The sequence below is a fragment of the Callithrix jacchus genome, chromosome 5 (assembly GCF_049354715.1).
Source record: "Callithrix jacchus isolate 240 chromosome 5, calJac240_pri, whole genome shotgun sequence".
Taxonomy (NCBI): Eukaryota; Metazoa; Chordata; class Mammalia; order Primates; family Cebidae; genus Callithrix; species Callithrix jacchus.
In genome coordinates this window covers 26,971,085-26,998,227 of record NC_133506.1, presented here as the reverse complement: position 1 = coordinate 26,998,227, position 27,143 = coordinate 26,971,085, and the positions used below count along the sequence as shown (strand labels likewise).

Below are 27,143 nucleotides of genomic sequence, written 5' to 3'. Positions count from 1 at the left end.
CCATTATATGTTTTGTCACCTCAGTTAGCTGGAATGTGTGGATTTATTTCCGGGCTCTCTATTCTGCTCTTTTGGCCTATGTGTCTATTTTTATGCCAGTACCATACACTTTTGCTTATTATGGCTTTGTAGTATATTTCAAAGGCAGGCTCTGTGATGCCTTCAGCTTTGGTTTTTTTTTTTTTTTTTTAATTATTTTGACTATAGAGGGTTTTCTTTTGTGAGAACAGGATGAACTGGGATGTTCCTTTTGAATGTGGAGAATGCCATTGGTAGTTTGATAGGGACGCATTAAATCTGTAGATCACTTTATGTAAGATAGACATTTTCACAATATTAATTCTACCAATTTGTGAATAAAGAATATTTTTCTTTGTATTTGTGTTTTACTTAATTTCTTTTATTTCAAGCAGGGTCTTGCTTTCTGAGGTTGACACAATCCTCCCACCTCAGCCTTCTGAGTAGCTGGGACCAGGGCTGCAGGCCACCATGCCTGGCTAACTTGTCACATTGTGTAGAGATGAGGCCCCCATGTTGCCCCCCCACCAGGTGGGGGATGGGCGTTGTCAGATTATGGGCACCTCGTGGAATGTCCACTGTGAGGTAACAGCCACCGGGGCGGGGGATTGGTGGAGGGGGAGTACAAAGGCCCAGGGTTGCTAAGGCAACGCCCAGACAGGAGCAGCTTTGGTGCACACCAGAGCCCTGGTCTCCCTCCAACCACTCCTGAGCCTCCCGCTGCCTCAACCCACGCGTCCGGCTGCTTCGCTGATCGACTTTCCCACTGACCCGTAGCTGAATCTCCCACCCACGCTTGAGGACTTCGTTTGAACCCCATCCTTTCCCAGACCCCTTTCTCCTCCTGCTCCAGGCGCCCAACAACCCCCTTCCCTCCCCTCACTCCATCTCCTCCCCTCCCTCCCCCAGCTCCCTTTTTCCTCCCTCCCTCTCCCCCACCCCCATCCTTTCCCCTTCCGTCCCCCATCCCCATCCTTCTCCCCTTCCCTCCCACAGCCCTAAGCCACCCCCACCTCTGTTCTGGCCGCCTCATGGGGCCCTGAGAGGACCAGGACATGTGGCTGCGGTGGTTGCTCTTTTGGCTCCTCGTGCTGGGGTTTCCCAGCCATCATTGCACTCAGGTAGGAGACACTGGACCCGCGGGTCCCTTCCTTTTCTTTGGGATGTGTCACGGGACTGAAATGACACAGTCGCACCTACCATCCAGTACTTTGGGGGCCGAGGTGGGCAGATCACTTGAGTCCAGGAATTTCAGACCAGCCTGGGACAGAGTGAAACCCCATCATTACACACACACACACACACACACACACACACACAAAATAGAGTGAGACCTGGCAGCATGGGCCTGTAGTCCCAGCAACTGGAGAGACTGAGGTGGGAGGATCGCATGGGCCCAGGAGGTGGAGGGGGAAGTCAGCCGAGATCACCCCACTGCGCTCCAGCCTCAGTGACAGAGTGAGACCTTGACTCAAACAAAACAAAGTGAAATGTCGTTTGGGTTCTGTGTCATCTGGTTTGATGACTTTCTAGGAACTTCTGAGTCATCCGTGTCTTCTGCGCTTGGGAGCTGCCTCCAGGGAGTCAGTGTCCAATCAGAGTGATGGGAGCCCCAGAAGCCGATCAGATGGGCCAGAAAAGGGTTGCCCCCTGCTGGGGTGTTTGCAAGGCGGAAGTCACCAGGAGTGACATGACCAGGATGTGGACAAGGACTGTATTGTCCTTTGTTCTGTCAAATGTGTCTTGTGCAGATCATTGATTTCCCAAAGCAGAAAGGGTCTTAAAGCCCTTCTGAGTGTCCAAATAGAAAGAATCACAGGTTGCTATTTGGAGTGGTTTCACCCTCACATTATAACACCTCTCCACCACACTCAGGAGAGGGCCCGGCCCCTGCTAGACTCCAGAGTATTTGTTCTAAGCTGCATGCACAGATTCTTAGGGATCTGGAAAGTCTAGTGATGGGGAGCAGCCACTGCATGGCGGCAGGATCGCCCCACAGGAATCCTCCAATCAAAGAAGAGTCTCCTGACTCTTTTGAGTCTATGAAGGAGGAAATGTCTTGCTAATCGTTGTTGGAGTTTGTTTCCCTTTACCTGGCTGCATTTTTATAGATCAGTTAAACTCTCGTTCCCTACCTCACCTTTGAAGACTTGGATAATTTTTTCTCATTGCATTTTCCACCTCCACCCTTGCTCATGGCCATCAACTGTCAGAACCTAAGCTCTTCCTGGCCCATGGGACCTAATCTGGGTAGGAGCCCACTGCCGGTAACCTGCATCCAGATAGTTGTCAGATGTGACAACAGTGCCCAGGACGGGGATGCTTTCCTGGTCAATGACAAGATGGCCTTTGTTCTTTTGTGCATTTGATCCACATCTGTCACCACTGTGCCCAGAGCTCCTGCTCACTTTCAGAAAGAGGCTCCTCAGGGACAGTGCGTCTCTCCCAGGAGCCAGGATGCAGTCACTTCCACTGTGAGGCTGAAGACAAAAGTGCCACAGAGCTCACAGGCTGCTTTCTAGAGAGGTTTCATTTGCACAAAACTGAGTCTTGGTATGTGGATTGGTCTGAATGGCATTTTGAATTTATTTTTTCCTCCAATGCTTGTAAATCCAGTGTTTGTAAACACTGTATGTGCCTAATGTAGTGGTGGCCTACGTTCCAGAAAGTTTGTGTTGCTTTCCACGTGGATTTCCAAGGTTGCTCCTGAGTGCTTTATGCTCAACGCTCCAAAATACGAAGGTGAACTCTTGCTGGCGGTTACTTGGCATTGTGTTTTTAACTGACCTCAATTCTCACAGTTTCAATCACAATTCCAAGAGGATTATGTGATGCAAGTCTTTCTGGACTTGGAAAATCTGACATGAAGTGCCCGTTTCAGCAGTGGTGAACATCCTGGACTCAAGTGATCTAGAAGTTTGGGCTAAAGAACAATCTGTGTTTATCGTTGTTGGAATATAACCTGGGTGTTCTTATTACAGCAGCCGTCCACTCTCAGTTCTGTATAGATAAACATATATTTAGGTAGTATTCTCATCTATAATTTTAAGACTTTTTTCTTATATTTTTCTCATTTTTCCACATATTGTTGGCATATTTTTGGATCTATTCCAAAGAATGTAACACAAATTTCTAAATATTTAAAAGACTTTGGCTTCCCAACCAGTGTGAGTTTGTATTTTCTTATCTCCATTTTTAATTGAATTATAATTTCTAGGTAAAGTTCTATAATTATTTTTAAAATATATTTGCCATGTTTGTTCAGATCATTAAAAACTAATAGTTTATGTATCACGTTTCCTTCCTACCTGTATATTAAACAGCCTCTTTGTAAAGAATCCGACTTGCTGACTTTTACATATGGATACAGCAGTCAAAACAGCACCACATTCCAGATTCAAGATACTAAACACATTCCTCCCTCGTCAAAGTTCCCTCCTCCTCCTTTGGAATCCATCTGTCCTTCTCCTCCATCCTACTGTCCTCCCCCTGCACTGCCCTTTCCTGTCATGGTGTCATACAGGAGAGGTATTCTTGCTGTTCTGAATTCTGTAAAATCAGCAGAATCATGTTCACATGGATTCATATTGTTTTAAATATTAAGTTTGCTTTTTGTTTTATTGCTAAGTAACATTCCTTTGCATGGACATATATATGGCAGTGTGTCTAGCTTCTCCCTTGGAAAGAGAGAGAAGTCTTGTTTTTTCCATTTGGCCTTTGTCATGAGAGCAAAAACTGGAAAGCAGTGCCTCTGCAAAAAAGCAGCAATGTATTAAAAATGTATATAGTTGCATTCTGCAACACCGAGACCAACTGACAGAAAAAACATTCCATTGATATTGTGTATAAAATTGTTCAAACATATAGAACGTAAATAATCATTATTTTGGAACTCTTGTTTAAAGGGGGAAAATTATGGACATGACACAGTGATTTGGCAATGACCATCAACATTTAGTTGTAACAATGTTTAAATACAGCATTGATTTGTTAACATTTTAAGGAGCATGACAACACATCTCCACCCATCTTTCCGCCACTCTATCCATTCATCAGCCCATCTTATTTTAGATGTATTTCCAATGAATTGGAGACGTCGGCACACTTCCTGTTGAATAGTTTAGCAAAGCTAACGTTAACTGAATTCAATATTTCTTTATAAAAATTTCTGCTTAAGAAGAATTGCAAAGAAGAGACGATACAAATCTGAAGTGTAACATTGCTAACTTGGAGAAGTACACACACCGGCATATCCCAACCCCTTTCAAGATCTACAGTATTATGTCACCCCAGAAACTGAACTCTCCTCTTCCCAGCCAATCCCTTTCTCATGAGAGGTAGAGTTTGCTTCTTCTGGAATTTGACATCTACAGATGCATGCCATGCCCTAGGTACTCTCTGGTGTCTGTCTGATTCTGCTCAACACAACGTTTCTGAAATCGCTCCCATTGTTGCACGGATCTCTAACTCGGTCCTTTCCATTTTGGACTCTGCAAATGCTCAGTCCACCCTGTTGGATACCTATCTGTTTAATTCACCATCTTGAAAGAAACACTTAAAATTAAGATATTTTCAAGAGCATACAGTTCAATCCTGAGGAATCGATGTAGCAACGTTCTCAGAAGCCGTCTCAACTTACTCTGGGCAAGTCTTTGTCTTCATTCACTAAGAGTCTAATGGAATTAATACCAACAATCTTAGCTATTCATGCCATGTTCATGATCCCTACTTGGGTATTTTTATACTTATTTCTGAATGAAGTCATCTCTTTATTTTATTTTATTTTTTAATTATTACTTTTTTGAGACAGAGTTTTGCTGTTGTTACCCAGGCTGGAGTGCAATGGTGCGATCTCGGCTCACCACAAACTCTGCCTCCTGGGTTCAAGCAATTCTCCTGCCTCAGCCTCCCAAGTAGCTGTGACTACAGGCCTGTGCCACTATGCCCAGCTAATTTTTGTATTTTTAGTAGAGATGGGGTTTCACCATGTTGACTAGGATGATCTCGATCTCTTGACCTCGTGATCCACCTGCCTCAGCCTCCCAAAATGCGGGGATTATAGGCATGAGCCACCGCACCCAGCCTGTCATCTCTTTATTATAGTTTTTTTGTCTTATGCTGTTTTACTTATTTATTTATTTATTTTAGATGAAGTCTTGCTCTGTCACCAGGCTGGAGTGGTGACACTCCAGTGGCACGATCTTGGCTCATTGCAACCTCCGATTCTCTGGTTCAAGCAATTCTCCTGCCTCAGCCTCCTGAGTAGCTGAGGCTACAGGCACGTGCCACCACACCCAGCTAATTTGTGTATTTTTAGTAGAGACGGCGTTTCGCCATGTTGGCCAGGATGGTCTTGATCGCCTGACCTAGTGATTCCCCTGCCTTGGCCTCCCAAAGTGCTGGGATTACAGACATGAGCCACCGCACACAGCAACTTATTCTTTAAATGGCAGAGATTGATGTAATCTAAGAAAGAAGTGTGATTCACAGGGATTCTGGATTCTTTTATCATGTGACACCTAATAAATACTTCCAATGTTGTATGTCAATTTAAAAAGGAAGTAACTTTAAAGCAACGACAATTACTTTATACCTAGCTTGTCCAACCGTCAGGTGACAGGCCGCATGCAGCCCAGGGCAGCTTTGAATGTGGCCCAACACAAATTGGTAAACTTTCTCAAAACATTGTGATTTTTTTTACCATTTTTTAAAGTTATCAGCTATTTTTCATGTTAGTGTATTTTATGTGCAGTTCAAGACAATGCTCCTTCTTTTATGATGGCCCAGGGAAGCCAAAAGATTGGACATCCCTGCATTGGACCAAGAGAAAAGACACCCCACATTCACAATGCTTACAGACACTACCAGCCATGCAAGAACCATCAGACTGTTAACTTCCAATCCTTCTTGAAGCAGTGGGATCCCCTGGTGATAGCTGAGGGGTGTGGTTACCTCTTGGAGGAGGTTGAGGGTTTCTAAGGATGATTCCTTGTGACTGAAATATGGTAAAGGTCATCGGGCCTCTCATTATTCCATTTGTTATTATTCCAGGTCATCGATGTCCTGCTTGCAAGTTTGTATCCCGGGCCTGGCTTTTCTGAACTTCCCTGGATGCTTATTATCATTGCTGTCTCCCTGGGAATTTGTTCCCTTGCCGTTTTGTTGTGGATAACTGGCCTTGGTGTGAGTATACGAACTTCCTATAGAGGTAAACTTGTAACCATAAATACGAAATTATTTAGAACAATTCGTGGTTCTGAACTTCATTATGAATATTGAATTTTACAGAAAACAAATCAGGGAAATGATTTCTTACCCTAAGAATAATGAAAATATCTACCATTTACAGAATGAAAATTAAGTAGGTTCATGTTTGTTTAATAGGATGTCAACAGCGCTTTGGGTCAAAAATATCTTTTTTCACCTTTGTGCTGTTTTATCAGAAATGAAGAAAAGGTAAATGTTGGAGTCCTTTTCACTCTGCCTATTACAGGACACTTTAGTCTTTTCCCACAGCGCCCTCTCCTGGCTTGGCCTCTGCTCTGCGGGTTCTGGGTGCCTTTTCCGTCTGGCCTTTTTCAAAGCAAAATCTTCCCCATGAGCTTCCCGGCTTCTCCATTCCCAGCTGGTCATCTTTGTTGGCACCGCCAGAAGCCATGAATGCTTAGGGGCCGAGGACTAAAGGGCTTCCACTGTTCTGTTTGCAGAAATAACACGAGGCAATGCCACTGAGCTCCACTGCTGGAGGTCTCATGGCCCAGGGAATCCTGACGGATCCATTCGACTCCAAATATTGTGGGGTCCTGTTTCCAAAATATGTCGGGTTTTGTTTTGTGCTGTGATTTTATTTATCTTCTTCTATAAGGTAGGCGATTAGCATTCAGAATATCTGCCGTAATCCTGGAAGTGAAAACTCATTAATCCAACATTAATTAGTATGTGCGTTGTGCCATTTTGAATACTCTCGGACAAAGTCCATGCCATAATTCATCATCGTCCCATCTGTGTTGTGCAATGTTGCTCCCACTGCCACCCAGTGGCACCCTAGATCTCACATTCTAGGTATAAGAGGTTCCTCATTTGCAACAGAGAATGTGCCCTGGCTGTGAGGAAGTGAAGAGTGAACGTCGCTCATTACCTACAAGGACAATTCCCAATGAAGACCTTCAGCGATGCTCAGTGAGGCTGGTTCTCATGGGCCTCTACAGTTTTGACAGCTGCGGAGTCCTCTGATCACACATCCTGGGACTTGTACACCTACAATCAAGCACATTTTTAAAACGTCTGTTGTTTAGAAGTACCACCTCATTTTTCCATGGGAAAAAATATTATTTTTTATGTCATAGTGCACTTAGAAGTTGTTATGACCTGGGAGTTAAAAGAAATATGATAGCTGTGCCAAACTGACATCTGTACGTAGGATTGTTGCGTCAGAAAACCCTCTCCCAATTCCCCTGCAGGTCTTCAGGAATCCACATCTCCCCAGAGATCTCTGTGCCCACAGGTGGCACCTCCAGAGTGGAGAAGAGCCTTTGTCAAGAAGTGAAGCAGAGGGGGGATGAGAGGTCCTGCCGGCAGAGCTGGAATTGACTTCCACTCTGCCTCCCGCAAGCGGTGTGACCTGGGTGCACATTCTCCTTCCTTTGGGAGCCTCCGTTTTCTTAGCTTTGCAGCAGGGTGGTCACGCGGACCTTGCAGAGTTCTGAGAATCAGCGACAGAACATGAAAAGCCTGGAGAACATTTTCTTAAGAACAGCTGGGACTTAGCTTTGCATAGCACCAGTACTGTAGCCAATGAGGTTTATCCGAGGTGTGATTATGGCTAATTTAAAACTTTTCCAATACCCCGCCGTGACGACTTGCAATATAACCCGCATTGGCCATTGTTGAGTCTCTACCATAGAACCCGTCACAAATTGCCAGTGCCGATTATATAAGAATGCGGATAGACATAGACAGCCCCGTGTCAGAAACGTGCTTCTTTATTGCTGCATAGTGACTCTGACTTCCGTGGGACAGGCCTTCAGCCTGCCTACATTTGCAGACAGACACAGTGGCATGGGGACAACCATTTGTCCCCATGGCTTGTTTTCACTCCCCTGCTGTCAGCAGGACTCGGTGGAATGGATGCTTAATGGCACTGATGCTCCCATTTAGAAGCTGAAGAGGGGAAGGGGCAAGGGACCGTCACCTGCAGCACCAGGTACAGCTTGTGTGCATGTTGGTGTTTTTCATGTTAAAAGATTTCAAAACATTTCCTTCTCTGCCTTGCAGGTCAACATGGCTGAAGAGGAACCTCGTCCTCTGCCACAATGGCCCAACCTACCCTACTTCATGGCTGGCCAGGCACCTCCTCCACCTCGGGGTCCTCTGGGACCTCGATCACTCTCTGCAACTGAAGGTTCTCTAGAAGCTCTGATACCTCCTTCACTGGAACATCCTCTGGAGCCTGAAACACCTTCTCCAGCTGAAGGTTTCTTGAGATCTCAGACAGCTCACGCAAGTGAGATTCTGAAGGAACCTCAGCAACATACTCCAGTTGAGTGTCCCCTGGAAACACAATTACCTCGTAACCTTGAGTATCCTCTGGAACTTAAACAATCTCCTATACTACAATGTCCACTGGAACCTCAACTACCGCTTGAAAGTGAGCATCCCCTGGGAGATCAACAACCTCCTATAATACAGTATCCACTGGGACCCCAACCACCTCCTGAATGTGAGGGTCCCCTGGAAATCCAACATTCTGCAATACTACAATGTCCACTGGGACATCAACCACCTCGTGAACTTGAGTGTTCACCGGAACCACAACCATTTTTATCTGAGAATTCTACGGGACCTCAGACACTACCGATACCCGAGTGTCTTCTGGAAGCTGAAGCACCTTGTCCAACTGAAGCATTGCTGCCACCCCTGGTACCTTGTCTAATAGAAAGTTTTCTTGGACCTGAACCACCAACTCCAGCTGACTGTTTGGTAGGAATTCTAACATACCTACTGACCTGTCCTCCAGAACCTCTACCACCTCCTGAAGGTGACGATTTTCTGGAACGTGAGTCACAGCCTCCACTCGGGTTTCCACTGGGACCTCAAGCACCTCCAGAAGAAGGTTATGTGGAACCTCCATCACCTCGTGTACTCGAGTGTTTGCTGGGTCCTCAAACAGGTCCTGTAGTGGAGTGCCCACTGGAATATCAACCACCTCCAGAACATGAGTGTCCCCTGGAAGATCGACAACATCCTATAACTCAGTGTGAACTGGGACCTCAACCACCTCTAGAACGTGAGTGTCCCCAGGAAGTCCAACAACCTCCAATACTACAGTGCCCACTGGGACATCAACCATCACCAGAACGTGAGTGTCCTGTGGAAGTTCAACATCCTCCTATAATACAGTATCCACAGGGACCTCAACCATCTCTTGAACGTGAGGGTCTCCTGGAAGATCAACAACCACCTATACTACAATGTCAACCGGGACCTCAACCACCTTTTGAACATGAGTTTCCCCAGGAAGTCCAACAACCTCCAATACTACAGTGCCCACTGAGACATCAACCATCTCCAGAACTTAAGTGTCCCCTGGAAGATCGACAACCACCTATAATACAATGTCAACCGGGACCTCAACCACCTCTAGAACATGAGTGTCCCCAGGAAGTCCAACAGCCTCCAATCCTGCAGTGCCCAATGGGACATCAACCATTTCCAGAACGTGAGTGTCCCCGGGAAGATCAACAACATTGTATAATTCAATGTGAACTGGGACCTCGACCACCTCTAGAACATGAGTGTCCCCAGGAAGTTCAACAATTTTCAATACTACAGTGCCCACTGGGACATCAACCGTCTCCAGAATGTGAGAGTCCCCTGGAAGATCGACAACATCCTGTAATTCAATGTGAACTAGGACCTCAACCACCTCTAGAACATGAGTGTCCCCAGGGAGTCCAACAGCCTCCAATCCTGCAGTGCCCACTGGGACATCAACCATTTCCAGAACGTGAATGTCCCCGGGAAGATCAACAACATCATATAATTCAATGTGAACTGGGACCTCGACCACCTCTAGAACATGAGTGTCCCCAGGAAATCCAACAACCTCCAATACTGCAGTGCCCACTGGAACATCAGCCATCTCCAGAAAGTGAGTGTCCCCTGGAAGATCAACAGCATCCTATAATTCAGTATGAACTGGGACCTCAACCACCTCGTGAACTTGAGTGTTCACCAGAACCACAAACATTTTTATCTGAGAATTCTCCAGGACCTCAGACACTACTGATACTTGAGTGTCCTCTGGAAGCTGAAGCACCTTGTCCAACTGAAGCATTGCTGCCACCCCTGGTACCTTGTCTAATAGAGTGCTTTCTGGGACCGGAACGACCAACTCCAGCTGATTGTTTGGTAGGAATTCTAACATATCTACTGACCTGTCCTCCAGAACCTCTACCACCTCCTGAAGGTGACGATTTTCTGGAACGTGAGTCACAGCCTCCACTCGGGTTTCCACAGGGACCTCAAGCACCTCCAGAAGAAGGTTATGTGGAACTTCCATCACCTCGTGTACTCGAGTGTTTCCTGGGCTCTCAAACAGGTCCTGTAGTGGAGTGCCCACTGGAATATCAACCACCTCCAGAACATGAGTGTCCCCTGGAAGATCGACAACATCCTATAATTCAGTGTGAACTGGGACCTCAAACACCTCTAGAACGTGAGTGTCCCCTGGAAAATCAACAATCACCTATACTACAATGTCAACCGGGACCTCAGCCACCTCTTGAACGTGAGTGTCCCCAGGAAGTCCAACATCCTCCAATATTACAGTGCCCCCTGGGACATCAACCATCACCACAACGTGAGTGTCCTTTGGAAGTTCAACAACCTCCTATAATACAGTATCCACAGGGACCTCAAACAGCTCTTGAACGTGAGTGTCTCCTGGAAGATCAACAACCACCTATACTACAATGTCAATTGGGACCTCAACCACCTCTAGAACATGAGTGTCCCCAGGAAGTCCAACAACTTCCAATACTACAATGCCCACTCGGACATCAACCAACTACAGATTGTGAGTGTCCCCTGGAAGATCGACAACATCCTATAATTCAGTGTGAACTGGGACCTCAACCAACTCTAGAACATGAGTGTCCCCAGGAAGTCCAACAACCTCCAATACTACAGAACCCACTGGGACATCAACCATCTCCGGAACGTAAGTGTCCCCTGGAAGATCGACAACCACCTATAATACAATGTCAACCGGGACCTCAACCACCTCTAGACCATGAGTGTCCCCAGGAAGTCCAACAGCCTCCAATCCTGCAGTGCCCACTGGGACATCAACAATTTCCAGAACGTGAGTGTCCCCGGGAAGATCAACAACATTGTATAATTCAATGTGAACTGGGACCTCAAGCACCTCTAGAACATGAGTGTCCCCAGGAAGTTCAACAATTTCCAATACCACAGTGCCCACTGGGACATCAACCGTCTCCAGAATGTGAGAGTCCCCTGGAAGATCGACAACATCCTGTAATTCAATGTGAACTAGGACCTCAACCACCTCTAGAACATGAGTGTCCCCAGGAAGTCCAACAACCTCCAATAATGCAGTGCCCACTGGGACATCAACCATCTACAGAACGTGAGTGTCCTCTGGAAGATCGACAACATCCTATAATTCAGTGTGAACTGGGACCTCAACCACCTCGTGAACTTGAGTGTTCACCAGAACCACAAACATTTTTATCTGAGAATTCTCCGGGACCTCAGACACTACCGATACTTGAGTGTCCTCTGGAAACTGAAGCACCTTGTCCAACTGAAGCATTGCTGCCACCCCTGGTACCTTGTCTAATAGAGTGCTTTCTGGGACCGGAACGACCAACTCCAGCTGATTGTTTGGTAGGAATTCTAACATATCTACTGACCTGTCCTCCAGAACCTCTACCACCTCCTGAAGGTGACAATTTTCTGGAACGTGAGTCACAGCCTTCACTCGGATTTCCACTGGGACCTCAAGCACCTCCAGAAGGTTATGTGGAACCTCCATCACCTCGTGTACTTGAGTGTTTGCTGGGTCCTCAAACAGGTCCTGTAGTGGAGTGCCCACTGGAATATCAACCACCTCCAGAACGTGAGTGTCCCCTGGAAGATCGACAACATCCTATAACTCAGTGTGAACTGAGACCTCAACAACCTCTAGAACGTGAGTGTCCCGAGGAAGTCCAACAATCTCCAATAACACAGTGCCCACTGGGACAACAACCATCTCCAGAACGTGAGTGTCCCATGAAAGTTCAACAACCTCCTATACTGCAGTATCCACAGGGACCTCAACCACCTCTTAAACGTGAGTGTCCCCTGGAAGATCAACAATCACCTATAATACAATATCAACTTGGACCTCAACCACGTCTTGAATGTGGGTGTCCCCAGGAAGTTGAACAAACTTCAATACTACAGTGCCCACTGGGACATCAACCATCACCAGAACGTGAGTGTCCTGTGGAAGTTCAACATCCTCCTATAATACAGTATCCACAGGGACCTCAAACACCTCTTGAACGTGAGTGTCTCCTGGAAGATCAACAACCACCTATACTACAATGTCAACCGGGACCTCAACCACCTCTTGAACATGAGTGTCCCCAGGAAGTCCAACAACCTCCAATCATGCAGTGCCCACTGGGACATCAACCATTTCCAGAACGTGAGTGTCCCCGGGAAGATCGACAACATCATATAATTCAGTGTGAACTGGGACCTCAACCACGTCATGAAGTTGAGTGTTCACCAGAGCCACAACCATTTTTATCTGATAATTCTCCGGGACCTCAGACACTACCGATACTTGAGTGTCCTCTGGAAGTTGAAGCACCTTGTCCAACTGAAGCATTGCTGCCACCCCTGGTACCTTGTCTAATAGAGTGCTTTCTAGGACCCGAACGACCAACTCCAGCTGATTGTTTGGTAGGAATTCTAACATATCTACTGACCTGTCCTCCAGAACCTCTACCACCTCCTGAAGGTGACGATTTTCTGGAACGTGAGTCACAGCCTCCTCTCGGGTTTCCACTGGGACCTCAAGCACCTCCAGAAGAAGGTTATGTGGAACCTCAATCACCTCATGTACTCGAGTGTTTGCTGGGTCCTGAAACAGGTCCTGTAGTACAGGGCCCACTGGATTATCAACCACCTCCAGAACGTGAGTGTCCCCTGGAAGATCGACAACATCCTATAATTCAGTGTGAACTGGGACCTCAAACACCTCTAGAACGTGAGTGTCCCCAGGAAGTCCAACAACCTCCAATAACACAGTGCCCACTGGGACAACAACCATCTCCAGAACGTGAGTGTCCCATGAAAGTTCAACAACCTCCTATAATGCAGTATCCACAGGGACCTCAACCACCTCTGAAACGTGAATGTCCTCTGAAAGATCAACAATCACCTATACTACAATGTCAACCGGGACCTCAGCCACCTCTTGAATGTGAGTGTCCCCAGGAAGTCCAACAACCTCCAATACTACAGTGCCCACTGGGACATCAACCATCAGCAGAATGTGAGTGTCCTGTGGAAGTTCAACAACCTCCTATAATACAGTATCCACAGGGACCTCAACCACCTCTTGAATGTGAGTGTCTCCTGGAAGATCAACAACCACCTATACTACAATGTCAACTGGGACCACAACCACCTTTTGAACACGAGTTTCGCCAGGAAGTCCAACAGCCTCCAATCCTGCAGTGCCCACTGGGACATCAACCATTTCCAGAACGTGAGTGTCCCCGGGAAGATCAACAACATTGTATAATTCAATGTGAACTGGGACCTCAACCACCTCTAGAACATGAGTGTCCCCAAGAAGTCCAAAAACCTCCAATACTGCAGTGCCCACTGGAACATCAGCCATCTCCAGAACGTGAGTGTCCCCTGGAAGATCGACAACATCCTATAATTCAGTGTGAACTGGGACCTCAACCACCTCGTGAACTTGAGTGTTCACCAGAACCACAAATATTTTTATCAGAGAATTCTCCAGGACCTCAGACACTACCGATACTTGAGTGTCCTCTGGAAACTGAAGCACCTTGTCCAACTGAAGCATTGCTGCCACCCCTGGTACCTTGTCTAATAGAGTGCTTTCTGGGACTCGAACGACCAACTCCAGCTGATTGTTTTGTAGGAATCCTAACATATCTACTGACCTGTCCTCCAGAACCTCTACCACCTCCTGAAGGTGACGATTTTCTGGAACGTGAGTCACAGCCTCCACTCGGGCTTCCACTGGGACCTCAAGCACCTCCAGAAGAAGGTTATGTGGAACCTCCATCACTTCGTGTACTCGAGTGTTTGCAGGGCCCTCAAACATGTCCTGTAGTGCAGGGCCCACTGGAATATCAACCACCTCCAGAGTGTCCCCTGGAAGATCGACAGCCTCCTATAATTCAGTGTGAACTGGGACCTCAAACACCTCTTGAACGTGAGTGTCTCCTGGAAGATCAACAACCACCTATACTACAATGTCAACCTGGACCTCAACCACCTTTGGAACATGAGTTTCCCCAGGAAGTCCAACAACCTACAATACTACAGTGCCCACTGAGACATCAACCATCTCCAGAACTTAAGTGTCCCCTGGAAGATCGACAACCACCTATAATACAATGTCAACCGGGACCTCAACCACCTCTAGAACATGAGTGTCCCCAGGAAGTCCAACAACCTCCAATCCTGCAGTGCCCACTGGGACACCAACCATTTCCAGAATGTGAGTGTCCCCGGGAAGAACAACAACATCGTATAATTCAATGTGAACTGGGACCTCCACCACCTCTAGAACATGAGTGTCCCCAGGAAGTTCAACAATTTCCAATACTACAGTGCCCACTGGGACATCAACCATCTCCAGAATGTGAGAGTCCCCTGGAAGATCGACAACATCCTGTAATTCAATGTGAACTGGGACCTCAACCACCTCTAGAACATGAGTGTCCCCAGGAAGTCCAACAACCTCTAATACTGCAGTGCCCACTGGAACATCAACCATCTCCAGAAAATGAGTGTCCCCTGGAAGATCGACAACATCCTATAATTCAGTGTGAACTGGGACCTCAACCACCTCGTGAACTTGAGTGTTCACCAGAACCACAACCATTTTTATCTGAGAATTCTCCGGGACCTCAGACACTACGGATACTTGAGTGTCCTCTGGACGCTGAAGCACCTTGTCCAACTGAAGCATTGCTGCCACCCCTGGTACCTTGTCTAATAGAGTGCTTTCTGGGACCCGAACGACCAACTCCAGCTGATTGTTTGGTAGGAATTCTAACATATCTACTGACCTGTCCTCCAGAACCTCTACCACCTCCTGAAGGTGATGATTTTCTGGAACATGAGTCACAGCCTCCACTCGGATTTCCACTGGGACCTCAAGCACCTCCAGAAGAAGGTTATGTGGAACCTCCATCACCTCGTGTACTCGAGTGTTTGCTGGGCCCTCAAACAGGTCCTGTAGTGCAGGGCCCACTGGAATATCAACCACCTCCAGAATGTGAGTGTCCCCTGGAAGATCGACAACCTCCTATAATTCAGTGTGAACTGGGACCTCAAACACCTCTTGAACGTGAGTGTCTCCTGGAAGATCAACAACCACCTATACTACAGTGTCAACCGGGACCTCAACCACCTTTTGAACATGAGTTTCCCCAGGAAGTCCAACAACCTCCAATAACACAGTGCCCACTGGGACAACAACCATCTCCAGAACGTGAGTGTCCCATGAAAGTTCAACAACCTCCTATAATGCAGTATCCACAGGGACCTCAACCACCTCTTAAACGTGAGTGTCCCTTGAAAGATCAACAATCAGCTATACTACACTGTCAACCGAAACCTCAGCCACCTCTTGAATGTGAGTGTCTCCTGGAAGATCAACAACCACCTATACTACAATGTCAACCGGGACCCCAACCACCTTTTAAACATGAGTTTCCCCAGGAAGTCCAACAACCTTCAATACTACAGTGCCCACTGAGACATCAACCATCTCCAGAACTTAAGTGTCCCCTGGAAGATCGACAACCACCTATACTACAATGTCAACCGGGACCTCAACCACCTCTAGAACATGAGTGTCCCCAGGAAGTCCAACAACCTCTAATCCTGCAGTGCCCACTAGAACATCAACAATTTCCAGAATGTGAGTGTCCCCAGGAAGATCAACAACATTGTATAATTCAATGTGAACTGGGACCTCAACCACCTCTAGAACATGAGTGTCCCCAGGAAGTTCAACAATTTCCAATGCTACAGTGCCCACTGGGACATCAACCATCTCCAGAATGTGAGAGTCCCCTGGAAGATCGACAACATCCTATAATTCAGTGTGAACTGGGACCTCAACCACCTCGTGAACTTGAGTGTTCACCAGAACCACAACCATTTTTATCTGAGAATTCTCCGGGACCTCAGACACTACCGATACTTGAGTGCCCTCTGGATGCTGAAGCACCTTGTCCAACTGAAGCATTGCTGCCACCCCTGGTACCTTGTCTAATAGAGTGCTTTCTGGGACCCGAACGACCAACTCCAGCTGATTGTTTGGTAGGAATCCTAACATATCTACTGACCTGTCCTCCAGAACCTCTACCACCTCCTGAAGGTGAGGATTTCCTGGAACGTGAGTCACAGCCTCCACTCGGGTTTCCACTGGGACCTCAAGCACCTCCAGAAGAAGGTTATGTGGAACCTCCATCACCTCGTGTACTTGAGTGTTTGCTGGGCCCTCAAACAGGTCCTGCAGTGGAGTGCCCACTGGAATATCAACCACCTCCAGAACGTGAGTGTCCCCTGGAAGATCGACAACCTCCTATAATTCAGTGTGAACTGGGACCTCAACCACCTCTAGAACGTGAGTGTCTCCAGGAAGTCCAACAACCTCCAATACTACAGTGCCCACTGGGACATCAACCATCTCCAGAACGTGAGTGTCCCCTGGAAGATCGACAACCTCCTATAATTCAGTGTGAACTGGGACCTCAAACACCTCTTGAACATGAGTGTCTCCTGGCAGATCAACAACCACCTATACTACAATGTCAACCGGGACCTCAACCACCTTTTGAACATGAGTTTCCCCAGGAAGTCCAACAACCTACAATACTACAGTGCCCACTGAGACATCAACCATCTCCAGAACTTAAGTGTCCCCTGGAAGATCGACAACCACCTATAATACAATGTCAAGCGGGACCTCAACCACCTCTAGAACATGAGTGTCCCCAGGAAGTCCAACAGCCTCCAATCCTGCAGTGCCCACTGGGACATCAACCATTTCTAGAACATGAGTGTCCCCGGGAAGATCAACAACATCGTAAAATTCAATGTGAACTGGGACCTCGACCACCTCTAGAACATGAGTGTCCCCAGGAAATCCAAGAACCTTCAATACTGCAGTGCCCACTGGAACATCAGCCATCTCCAGAACGTGAGTGTCCCCTGGAAGATCGACAACATCCTATAATTCAGTGTGAACTGGGACCTCAACCACCTCGTGAACTTGAGTGCTCACCAGAACCACAACCATTTTTATCTGGTAATTCTCCGGGACCTCAGACACTACCAATACTTGAGTGTCCTCTGGAAGCTGAAGCATCTTGTCCAACTGAAGCATTGCTGCCACCCCTGGTACCTTGTCTAATAGAGTGCTTTCTGGGACCGGAACGACCAACTCCAGCTGATTGTTTGGTAGGAATTCTAACATATCTACTGACCTGTCCTCCAGAACCTCTACCACCTCCTGAAGGTGATGATTTTCTGGAACGTGAGTCACAGCCTCCACTCGAGTTTCCATTGGGACCTCAAGCACCTCCAGAAGAAGGTTATGTGGAACCTCCATCACCTCGTGTACTCGAGTGTTTGCTGGGCCCTGAAACTGGTCCTGTAGTGGAGTGCCCACTGGAATATCAACCACCTCCAGAATGTGAGTGTCCCCTGGAAGATCGACAACCACCTATACTACAATGTCAATTGGGACCTCAACCACCTCTAGAACGTGAGTGTCCCCAGGAAGTCCAACAACCTCCAATACTACAGTGCCCACTCGGACATCAACCAACTCCAGATTGTGAGTGTCCCCTGGAAGATCGACAACATCTTATAATTCAGTGTGAACTGGGACCTCAAACACCTCTAGAACGTGAGTGTCCCCGGGAAGTCCAACAACCTCCAATACTACAGGACCCACTGGGACATCAACCATCTCCGGAACGTAAGTGTCCCGTGGAAGATCGACAACCACCTATAATACAATGTCAACCGGGACCTCCACCACCTCTTGAACGTAAGTGTCTCCTGGAAGATCAACAACCACCTATACTACAATGTGAACCGGGACCTCAACCACCTCTTGAACATGAGTGTCCCCAGGAAGTCCAACAACCTCCAATACCACAGTGCCCACTTGGACATCAACCAACTCCAGATTGTGAGTGTCCCCTGGAAGATCGACAACATCCTATAATTCAGTGTAAACTGGGACCTCAACCACCTCTAGAACGTGAGTGTCCCCTGGAAGATCAACAATCACCTATACTACAATGTCAACCGGGACCTCAGCCACCTCTTGAACGTGAGTGTCCCCAGGAAGTCCAACATCCTTTAATATTACAGTGCCCCCTGGGACATCAACCATCACCACAACGTGAGTGTCCTTTGGAAGTTCAACAACCTCCTATAATACAGTATCCACAGGGACCTCAAACACCTCTTGAACGTGAGTGTCTCCTGGAAGATCAACAACCACCTATACTACAATGTCAATTGGGACTTCAACCACCTCTAGAACGTGAGTGTCTTCAGGAAGTCCAACAACCTCCAATACTACAGTGCCCACTCGGACATCAACCAACTCCAGATTGCGAGTGTCCCCTGGAAGATCGACAACATCCTATAATTCAGTGTGAACTGGGACCTCAACCACCTCTAGAACGTGAGTGTCCCCAGGAAGTCCAACAACCTCTTATACGACAGTGTCCAGTGGGACCTCAAGCACCTCCTGAAGGTGAGTGTGCCCTGGAAGTTCAACAACATGTTATACTACAGTGCCCACTGGGACCTCAATCATCACCCGAATGTGAGTATCCCCTGGAACTTCGACAACCTTCTTAAGCTGTCCCTTTTCTGGGTCTTCGTGCTCGTCTTGCAGGTGTCTGCTGTGCAGCCCTTCAGCTACTGTAGCTTTTGTCCCTCACGATCTCATTTTCCACTTGCAGGTGTCTGTCCCTCGGGACCTTTTTAGGGGCCAAAGAAACTAATAATGAGAATGTGCCAGGTTCAGTGGAGCTCTGGCATTGGCCTTTAAAGCGAGGCCACCTTTGGCAGGGAAATCAAGGCCCATCTTGGGCTGCTGTGGCATCATCTCATCCCCAGCACCCTCTCCTTCCCACCCGTGACTCCCAGCTTTCCATCTTCCAAGCTTGGCATGCAAAGTATTCCCCCTTCCCTGTGTCTCTGCTGCCTGAGTCCGGTCACCACCTCTCAGTGGGACTCAGAGCCCCAGCTTCCTAATAAATGAGCTGAGAAGTATGTGCTTATGAGGTCATTTTGAGGACTAAGAGATGAAGCCTATGAAGAAAGCATCTTGCAAAATAGCTGCCAGGTGTTAGACCCTCCCTCTTCTGGTTGGTTAAATGAAAATATTCCCACTCAGAAGATCAGCAAAAGATTCCCTGAAGTTCATTCAATAAACATTGGGTTGTAAAAGCTCAGGCCTGTGATTTCCAATCTCTGTTACAAAAGATAGGGGAAAGTACTTGTCTCCAAGATTAAAATTCAGGTCCTTATGGGATGAAGAGATCAGAGGAATGCATACACAGTTAACCTCTGAGATCTGTATCTGCGATCTGTAGGTAATTATTCTCCATGACATGCCAGACACAGATGCAGCCACTCATAGAAGTATTCAGCAGGGGTAGAGTTATTTCATAGCAGACAAAATATACATTGGGGGGAAACAAAAAAGGATCACCTGGAAATAACCCAAAATCTTTTTATCTTACAGGATAATTTCAAAATTAGAAGACTCTCCTGAGCCGTGATATCTTTGCAAAGTTTCCAACATGTTTTACGCTCCATGCTGGTGCTGTCTCCTCCCCCTGTCATTTCCATAATGTCTCCCTTAATAAACATTTGCAGTCCTATCTGTCTGGGCATCTGCTTCCTGGAGGACCAGCTCACACCCCAGGGCGTACCAGGTGTGACTCCTCATATGCTATTCTAACCCACAGAGGGTTAGCCTTTGGAGGGTGTTAACTGGGAGGGGTTGAGGGGGCCTTCTGGGGTGGGGGAACATCCTGTATTCAGCCATGGGTGGAGCTTGTGCTCATTGATTTTTAAAATAGTCACTGTGAGCCTAGTGGCTGCCAGTGGTGCCTTGTGAGCAGAGAGACAGGAAGAGATTCCCATGAGGTCCCCAACTTCTCATGAAGGGAGTAGAAGGGGGTCCAGCGGCAGCTGTGGAGCCAGCAAGGAGACCCACAGAGGCTCGGGGTTTGTTTCAGCCCTTTCCTGACTGAGCCGGCTGCCCCCAGGAGCACCAACTCCTGGCGGCTCTGAGAGAAGCTGAGCTGGGAGCAGACATTTCTCAATCAGTCCTCTACCTCCACCATCTTTCTGTAGTTTTTTAATTACAGCACCTGCACACCTGTGGCCCACATCTGTGCTGCCCCCAGGCTAACGTAGAGTGCAGCAGCCAATGCCAAAAACCACCTGCCCTGGCTCCATGCTTTTATGCCACCAATGGCCGTGAGCATAGCCATCAGATTCTACCTCTTCTCGTACAATGAAGATGAATCTTGACAGTGTCAGCTTTTTTTCAGAATGGGAATTGGCAGAATGGCTACAGAGACCTCTTTCTGCGCATCAGAAGATCCACACAGAGGCCTCTCTGGAAGCTGCCATCTCTTCTGGAGGATCCTGCCTTCCCAGCCTGACGAGCCTCCTCAGGCAGATGCACTCTCTCCACACAAAGTGTCTGCCAGCCTCCAGCCTCCACTTGAATGGAGGCAGTTACCCCAGTGAGTTATTTCATCTGAGCTGGAATAGCAGACTGAAGGAAGAGGCCCTCGGTACACTGTGGGTGACCTGCATGTGTGATTGCTGGGGCTGGAGGCTCCAATCACAGGCGCTTCGTCCTCATTACACACCTGTAGCTTCATGTTGGTTATGAACAATTTCTCTTTGACAGATGCATTTTGAAATTTTTCATCTAAGGAGTGACTGAAAATGTTTAGTCCCATGAATATCAACAATATGGTAAACATATGGGAGAGTGCACCCACATGTCAGTTCTGAAATAGTTACAAGATTTCCATATTTGAGGAAAACCTCATAGCTCTAATTAGGTAGAATTCACATGGAGGCAGCTATCTTCATGCAGATTAAGAACAAACAAGCAGAGCACAGTTGGGATGTGCACCCCAAAAGTTGGGGTGGAGATGAAAGGGCGAGGGGGACCATGGCTGCGGACTGTGATTTAGGGGTTCCAGGAAAGACTCACTGAGAATTAGAAGGTTTAGTAATTGAAAGGCTGTATTTTGTGTGAGGCTGTAATGAAACATAATTCCTGGGTTGCCGGGAAGAGCTGAAGCTTCTGAGGAGGGAAATCTTGGACATGTGGGTGGAATGAGATGAACAGTGACAGTGAAACCACAGGAAAGAAAGAGGCTCAGGACAGAGAGCGCTGGGGGGTGGGAGGTGTCTCAGAAGAGAAGAGGCGCATGGCCCAGGCCCAGGGGAAGACCCATTGCAGAATGGAGGCCAGTGGGAAAAGCAGAGGCAGAGGCTGGAAGGAAACATCCAGACCGGGAAAGCAGCTACAGCCGACATCTGGAAACCTGCTTAACATTGGATGAAGGAAGCGTTGGCTTCATCCGTGGCTTGGTGTGTATTTCAGCTATATATTTATAGCTCCGAAGTCTGAATTTGCAGGCCACGTTTTAGTGATTAAATGGTTTGTGTGCGGGATTGTACCTATCCTGTTGATCACCATCTGGGCAATGGGAATTTTTTAAATAGGAAGAATTTGTTCAGGCACCAAGAAAGGGGAGGGGCAGCACCACACCTGCTCCCAATACATGCCAGGTTTCTCTTCAAACTTCCCACATTTTGATTCTTTAATAAAATGCAACCCATGGTGAGAGTTACAGAAAAATCGTTGCCTCCGGTCAATCATTCTAAGCAGCATTTTATAATAAAATCAGTGGTGCTAAACCTTGTCTCTGCTTGTGCTCAGTCATGATGTTTTTAGCAATTTCTACTCCATTCATCTATTTTATTTTTATTTTTTGAAACGGAGTTTCACTCTTGGTGCCCAGGCCGGAGTGCAATGGCATGATCTCGGCTCAGTGCAACCTCTGCCTCCCAGGTTCAAGCAATTCTCCTCCCTCAGCTTCCTGAATAACTGGGGTTACAGGCGCCAACCACTATGCTCAGCTAATTTTTGAATTTTTAGTAGAGATGGAGTTTCACTATGTTGGCCAGGCTGGTCTTGAACTCAAGTGATCTGCCCGCCTCGGCCTCCCAAAGTGCTGGGATTATATGCATGAGCCACTGTGCCCGGTTATCCATCTACTTCTAAGATTACTCATTTTCTCCGCCTGCTGTCTGTTGCTACTGGGCTCTGGCAGTGGCTTTCTCAGCTACACTCAATGAAGCCTCTTTCCGGGTTCACCAAGAAGGAGAAGGTGGGTGCTCCCCACTGCCAGTTCCGGTACCCAGCCAGGAGCCAGGTCTATGACTGCCTTCTGCTGATCTCGAGAATGTGGTGTCAGCTTTTCCTTAGACCCCAGTGCCAATTTTTTGTTCCCGGAACTCTGGGTTTTAAAAACAACATGGCTTGTGTTTGACAGTCTTTTTAATGAAACAGAGAAAAGAGAGACAAATAACTTACAGCTTATTTCCTGAGAGATTTTATCAACCCTGTGGTTATTCTTCCTCTTCTACCCCATGGTGTATGAGGGCACACACACACACAGGCTTCTACATTACACACTCACACAAGCACCTGCCTGAAGCACAAGCATGCACTGCTTTACACACACAGACGCACCTACCTCACACACACACACCTGCCTTACACACACAAGCACCTGCCTTGCACACACACACAAGCACCTACCTCTCACACACACACACACACCTGCCCTTACGCACATTCACATTCACATTCACATTCACTCCCTTACATAGACACACAACACCCTAATACACAAACCTGGACACACACAGTTCCTCTCTCATAATTCAGAGGAAGACGTCTTTACAACTAAGCTCTCATATTCAAATAAGATTCGTCATCTTGCCCCTTCATTCCTTGTGGAGCTTAAATATATCACGAGAGAGTTTTTATTAAAATAAGCGCATAACATTACAAATGAAAGTAAGGAATAATCGTGTATATTTGCTTCGAATGAACAGAAACACATTGCAGGGTGCCCCCCAGGACCTGAGGATGGGCCTGGAATCAGGGTCCCTGAAGCTCAAGCCTCGGTAACTTCATGGTACACCTGTCCTTGATAGAAATGTTTTTAACTAAATTAGAGCAATGCTGGAGCAGATCTGATTATCTGTGTTCCCAACCTCAGTGAAATGTAACCATCCAAACTGATTTGAAATGAGATCTCAGGTACTTAGGCCTTTCTTTGATATCCTTGAATCTGAGTGAACCACTTTGTCATTGTCAAATCCACGTACTGATCACCTTACATCCCCTTCCTGTTTGATTATTGCAAGCTCTCTGCATGAAACTCCCACGGGGATGCTGAGGCGGGGTTGCTGGAGGCCAGGACAGCTGGCAGAGAGAGCTGGGCATGTGGTGTGGCATTTTGGAAGCAGATCATGCTCAGTGTCACTTTCCGGATAATTTCTGCAATAAAGGAGGAGACTTCTGTTCCCTGTGCATTGGAGTCTCCATGGAACGTGCAGCAGCCAGGGCTCCAGCAGGAAAAGTGCAACACAATAGCACACCCTGGGAAAGGCTGGCAAAGCTTCTGCCTTTTGAAAAATACAAATAAGAACATTGATAGCCAGTTAACATCAAATGGCAGTAACCCTAAATTTAAATAGACTAAATCCCCCAATCAAAAGATACAGCCAAAACCAAACAGTATATCCAAAGATACACCAAGACTCAAAACAAAGGGTTGGAGAAAAATTTACCAACCAAATGGAGAGCAAAAATAAATAAATAAACAAAAAGCAGGAGTTGCAATTCTCACATTTGATAAAATAGATTTCAAAGCAACAAAGATACAGTGGTAAAAGGATCAATGCAACAATAAGAGATCTTAACACCCAGATACATAAGACCCATAACGAGATTTAGACTCAACGAGACAGAAAATAAATAAGGGTATCCAGGACTTGAACTCAGATCCAGAACAAGTAAACTCAATAAATATTTATAGAGCTCTCCATTTTAAATACACAAAATATATTGTCCACTTTAAATACACAAAGTATTGATTGGCCATTATTAATACCCATTTTTAGAATGAAACAATATTCCTGTTCTCTCTCCCTCTTTTTCTTCCTCTTTCTTCCTCTCCTTCTCTCCTCTTTTTCTTAAAAAAAAAAAAAAGAAAAAAAAAGAAAGGCAGTTCAGAGACTGGAAGAAAATTTTGCAGAACATATATTCAGCAAACGGTTTGTATTCAGAATATAAAAGGAAGTGTGTAATGACACACACAGACACACACACACACACACACATAGACATCTTAGTAATAAGGATGAAAAAGGACCCAATGCTCAAAAGTGTTCAAAGATTTGTACACACTTTACCAAAAAAGATGTAAGAATGGCCAACAAATAGACGAAAAATGCTCTTAATCGGCGGTCCCCAGCCCTGTTAGAAACTGGGCGGCACAGCAGGAGGCGAGCAGATGACAAGCAAGCATCACACCTGGCCCCGCCTCCTGTCAGATGAGCAGCAGCATTAGATTCTCAGAGGAGCTCAAACCCTGCTGTAAACTGCACACTGAGGGATCCAGGTTGGGTGCTCCTTATGAAAATCTAATCCCTGATCCTGAAAGCATCCCTCAGCCTCCTTCCCCGACTCTATATGGGAAAACTGTCTTCCAGAAGCCAGTCTCTGGTGCCAAGAAAGGTTGGGGCCTGCTGCTCTAAATCACTGGTCATCAGACAATGCAAATGAAAACCACGATGGGATAGCATTGCGCCCACTAAAATGGCTAAATGTAAAAAGACTGTCAATACTAAGTGTTGGTGAAGATGTGAGTGTCACTTTCATTCATTGCTGGTGGAAATGAAAAATGCTACAGCTGCTCTGGAACCTAGGAATTCAGAATGTTGTAAGATTTAACATGCACTTACTATTTAACCCAACAAGTTCACTCCCGAATATTTCTCCAAGAGAAATAAAAATACATGTCTGCACAAATATGTACAAAAATGTTATAACAGCATTATTTGTTTTTCTTATTTCATTTTATTTTTAGGGACAAGGTCTTGCTATGTAGCCCAGGTTGGTCTCAAACTCCTGGCCTCCAATGATCATCCCATCTCAGCCTCCCAAAGTGCTGGGATTACAGGCATGAGCCACTATAGCAGGCAGCAGCGTGATTCTCAAAAGCCAAATACTGGAAGAAACCCAAATGTGTATGAGCTTTGACGAGTGGATAAACAGCACAGAATATGGAAGACCACATGGCAATGGAAAGGCATTGGAACACATGCCGCAACATGATTCCTGGAGGCAGCCAGCCCTGTGTGAGCGCTGGCCCGGCTGCAGCCCTGTGTGAGCGCTGGCCCGGCTGCAGCCCTGTGGCTGGCCCTGACCTGCCGGCCTCCCCAGCCCACCTGGGCTCTCATGTGCTCTTCCTCCAGTCAGGGAAAATTCTTGAACCACCCACTTCTGAGAATCACTGAAAGAAGGAAGGAGGAAGAAAGAAAAGAGAGAAAGGGGCCAGGTGCAGTGGCTCATCCCCAGGCACTTTGGGAGGCCAATGTGGGAGGATGGCTTTTGTATTTTTAGTAGAGATGGGATCTTGACATATTGGTCAAAATCTAGGACTTGAACTCCTGGCCTCAGGTGATCCATCCACCTCAGTCTTCCAAAGTGCTGGATTACAGGCATAAGAGAATGTGCCCAGACATTTATGTGACATTCAAAAAGGGCAGAATTATAGAAAGAAGAAAACAGATCAGTGTTTGCCCAGGCTGGGAGTGATTATGGTGGTGGCTACATGACCAGATGAGTCTGTCAAAATACATCCGATGTGTATGCAAATGAGTGAATTTTACTCTATCAAGCTTATACCTTAATAAACCTGACTTTAAAAAGAAGAATCACCTAGTGTTTTGGGAGGCTGAGGTGGGAGGATTGCTGGAGGCCAAGAGTTGGAGGCAAGTGTGGCCAACAAAACAAGACCCCACCTTTACAAAGGAGGAAGAAGGAGAAGAAAAAAAAGAAGAAGAAGGGGGGGAAGGGGGAGGGGGAGGAGGGAGAAGGAGGGGGAGGGGGAAGGGGCAGGAGGAGGGGGGGAGGGGGAGGGGGGAGGAGGAGGGAGGGGGAGGGGAGGAAGGGGGGAGGGGAAGGGATGGGGAGAGGAGGAAAAGGAGGTGGAGGAGAAAGAGGTGGAGGAGAAGGAGGAAGAAGAGAAAAAAATTAACTAGACATGGTGGTGTGTGCCTGTAGTCCCAGCTACTTAGGAGAGGCTAAGGCCTGGGGGAATCCCTTGAATCCAGGAGTTTTGAGGCTCCAGTGAGCCACGATTGTACCACTGCACTCCAGCACTCCAGCATGGGTGATGAAGTGAGACCCTGTTTAAAGGAAAAAAAAAAAAAGAAGGAAGGAAGCAGGGGAGGGAGGGAGGGAAGGAAGGAAGGAAGGATCAGCATATTTACCTTTTTGTCACGATCATTTGAAGAAACAGATTTGAAAAGCATGGACCATATTAAACCCCACAGTTACTTGTGCTTCTAGCACTTCTGTTTCAGTGGATTTTATTTTTAGCAGGCGGTAAAACATTGTTTCTATCCTGGCTGCACATTTCCCCTACTTAAAGATGACTCATAGAACTCTTTAT

General features: G+C 46.9%; 1 protein-coding gene, 1 long non-coding RNA gene and 1 other non-coding gene across 4 annotated transcripts; 2 read left to right on the top strand and 1 right to left on the bottom strand.

Moving 5' to 3' along the window:
• The first annotated feature begins 673 nt into the window (after window positions 1-673).
• LOC118153583 (uncharacterized) lies at window positions 674-20,258 on the top strand. 2 transcript variants are annotated; one of them, XM_035298458.3, is made up of 4 exons: window positions 674-1,139; window positions 6,070-6,201; window positions 8,293-19,096; window positions 20,096-20,258. In XM_035298458.3, the coding sequence occupies exons 1-4, from the start codon at window positions 1,074-1,076 to the stop codon at window positions 20,098-20,100; spliced, it is 11,007 nt and encodes a 3,668-aa protein (XP_035154349.3). In that variant the 5' UTR covers window positions 674-1,073; the 3' UTR covers window positions 20,101-20,258. The 2 variants fall into 2 exon arrangements, with proteins under 2 accessions (XP_035154349.3, XP_035154348.3); XM_035298457.3 differs by having other exon boundaries at window positions 8,293-19,168.
• Window positions 7,784-7,922, top strand: LOC118154171 (U4 spliceosomal RNA). The gene has a single exon (XR_004744066.1). It is a non-coding gene; the product is annotated as a U4 spliceosomal RNA (small nuclear RNA).
• Window positions 20,259-23,474: 3,216 nt separating the features above from the next.
• Window positions 23,475-24,659, bottom strand: LOC128932275 (uncharacterized). The gene is made up of 2 exons (XR_008481922.2): window positions 24,576-24,659; window positions 23,475-24,087 (listed from the first exon to the last, which is right to left on the bottom strand). It is a non-coding gene; the product is annotated as an uncharacterized LOC128932275 (long non-coding RNA).
• Window positions 24,660-27,143: the final 2,484 nt, after the last annotated feature.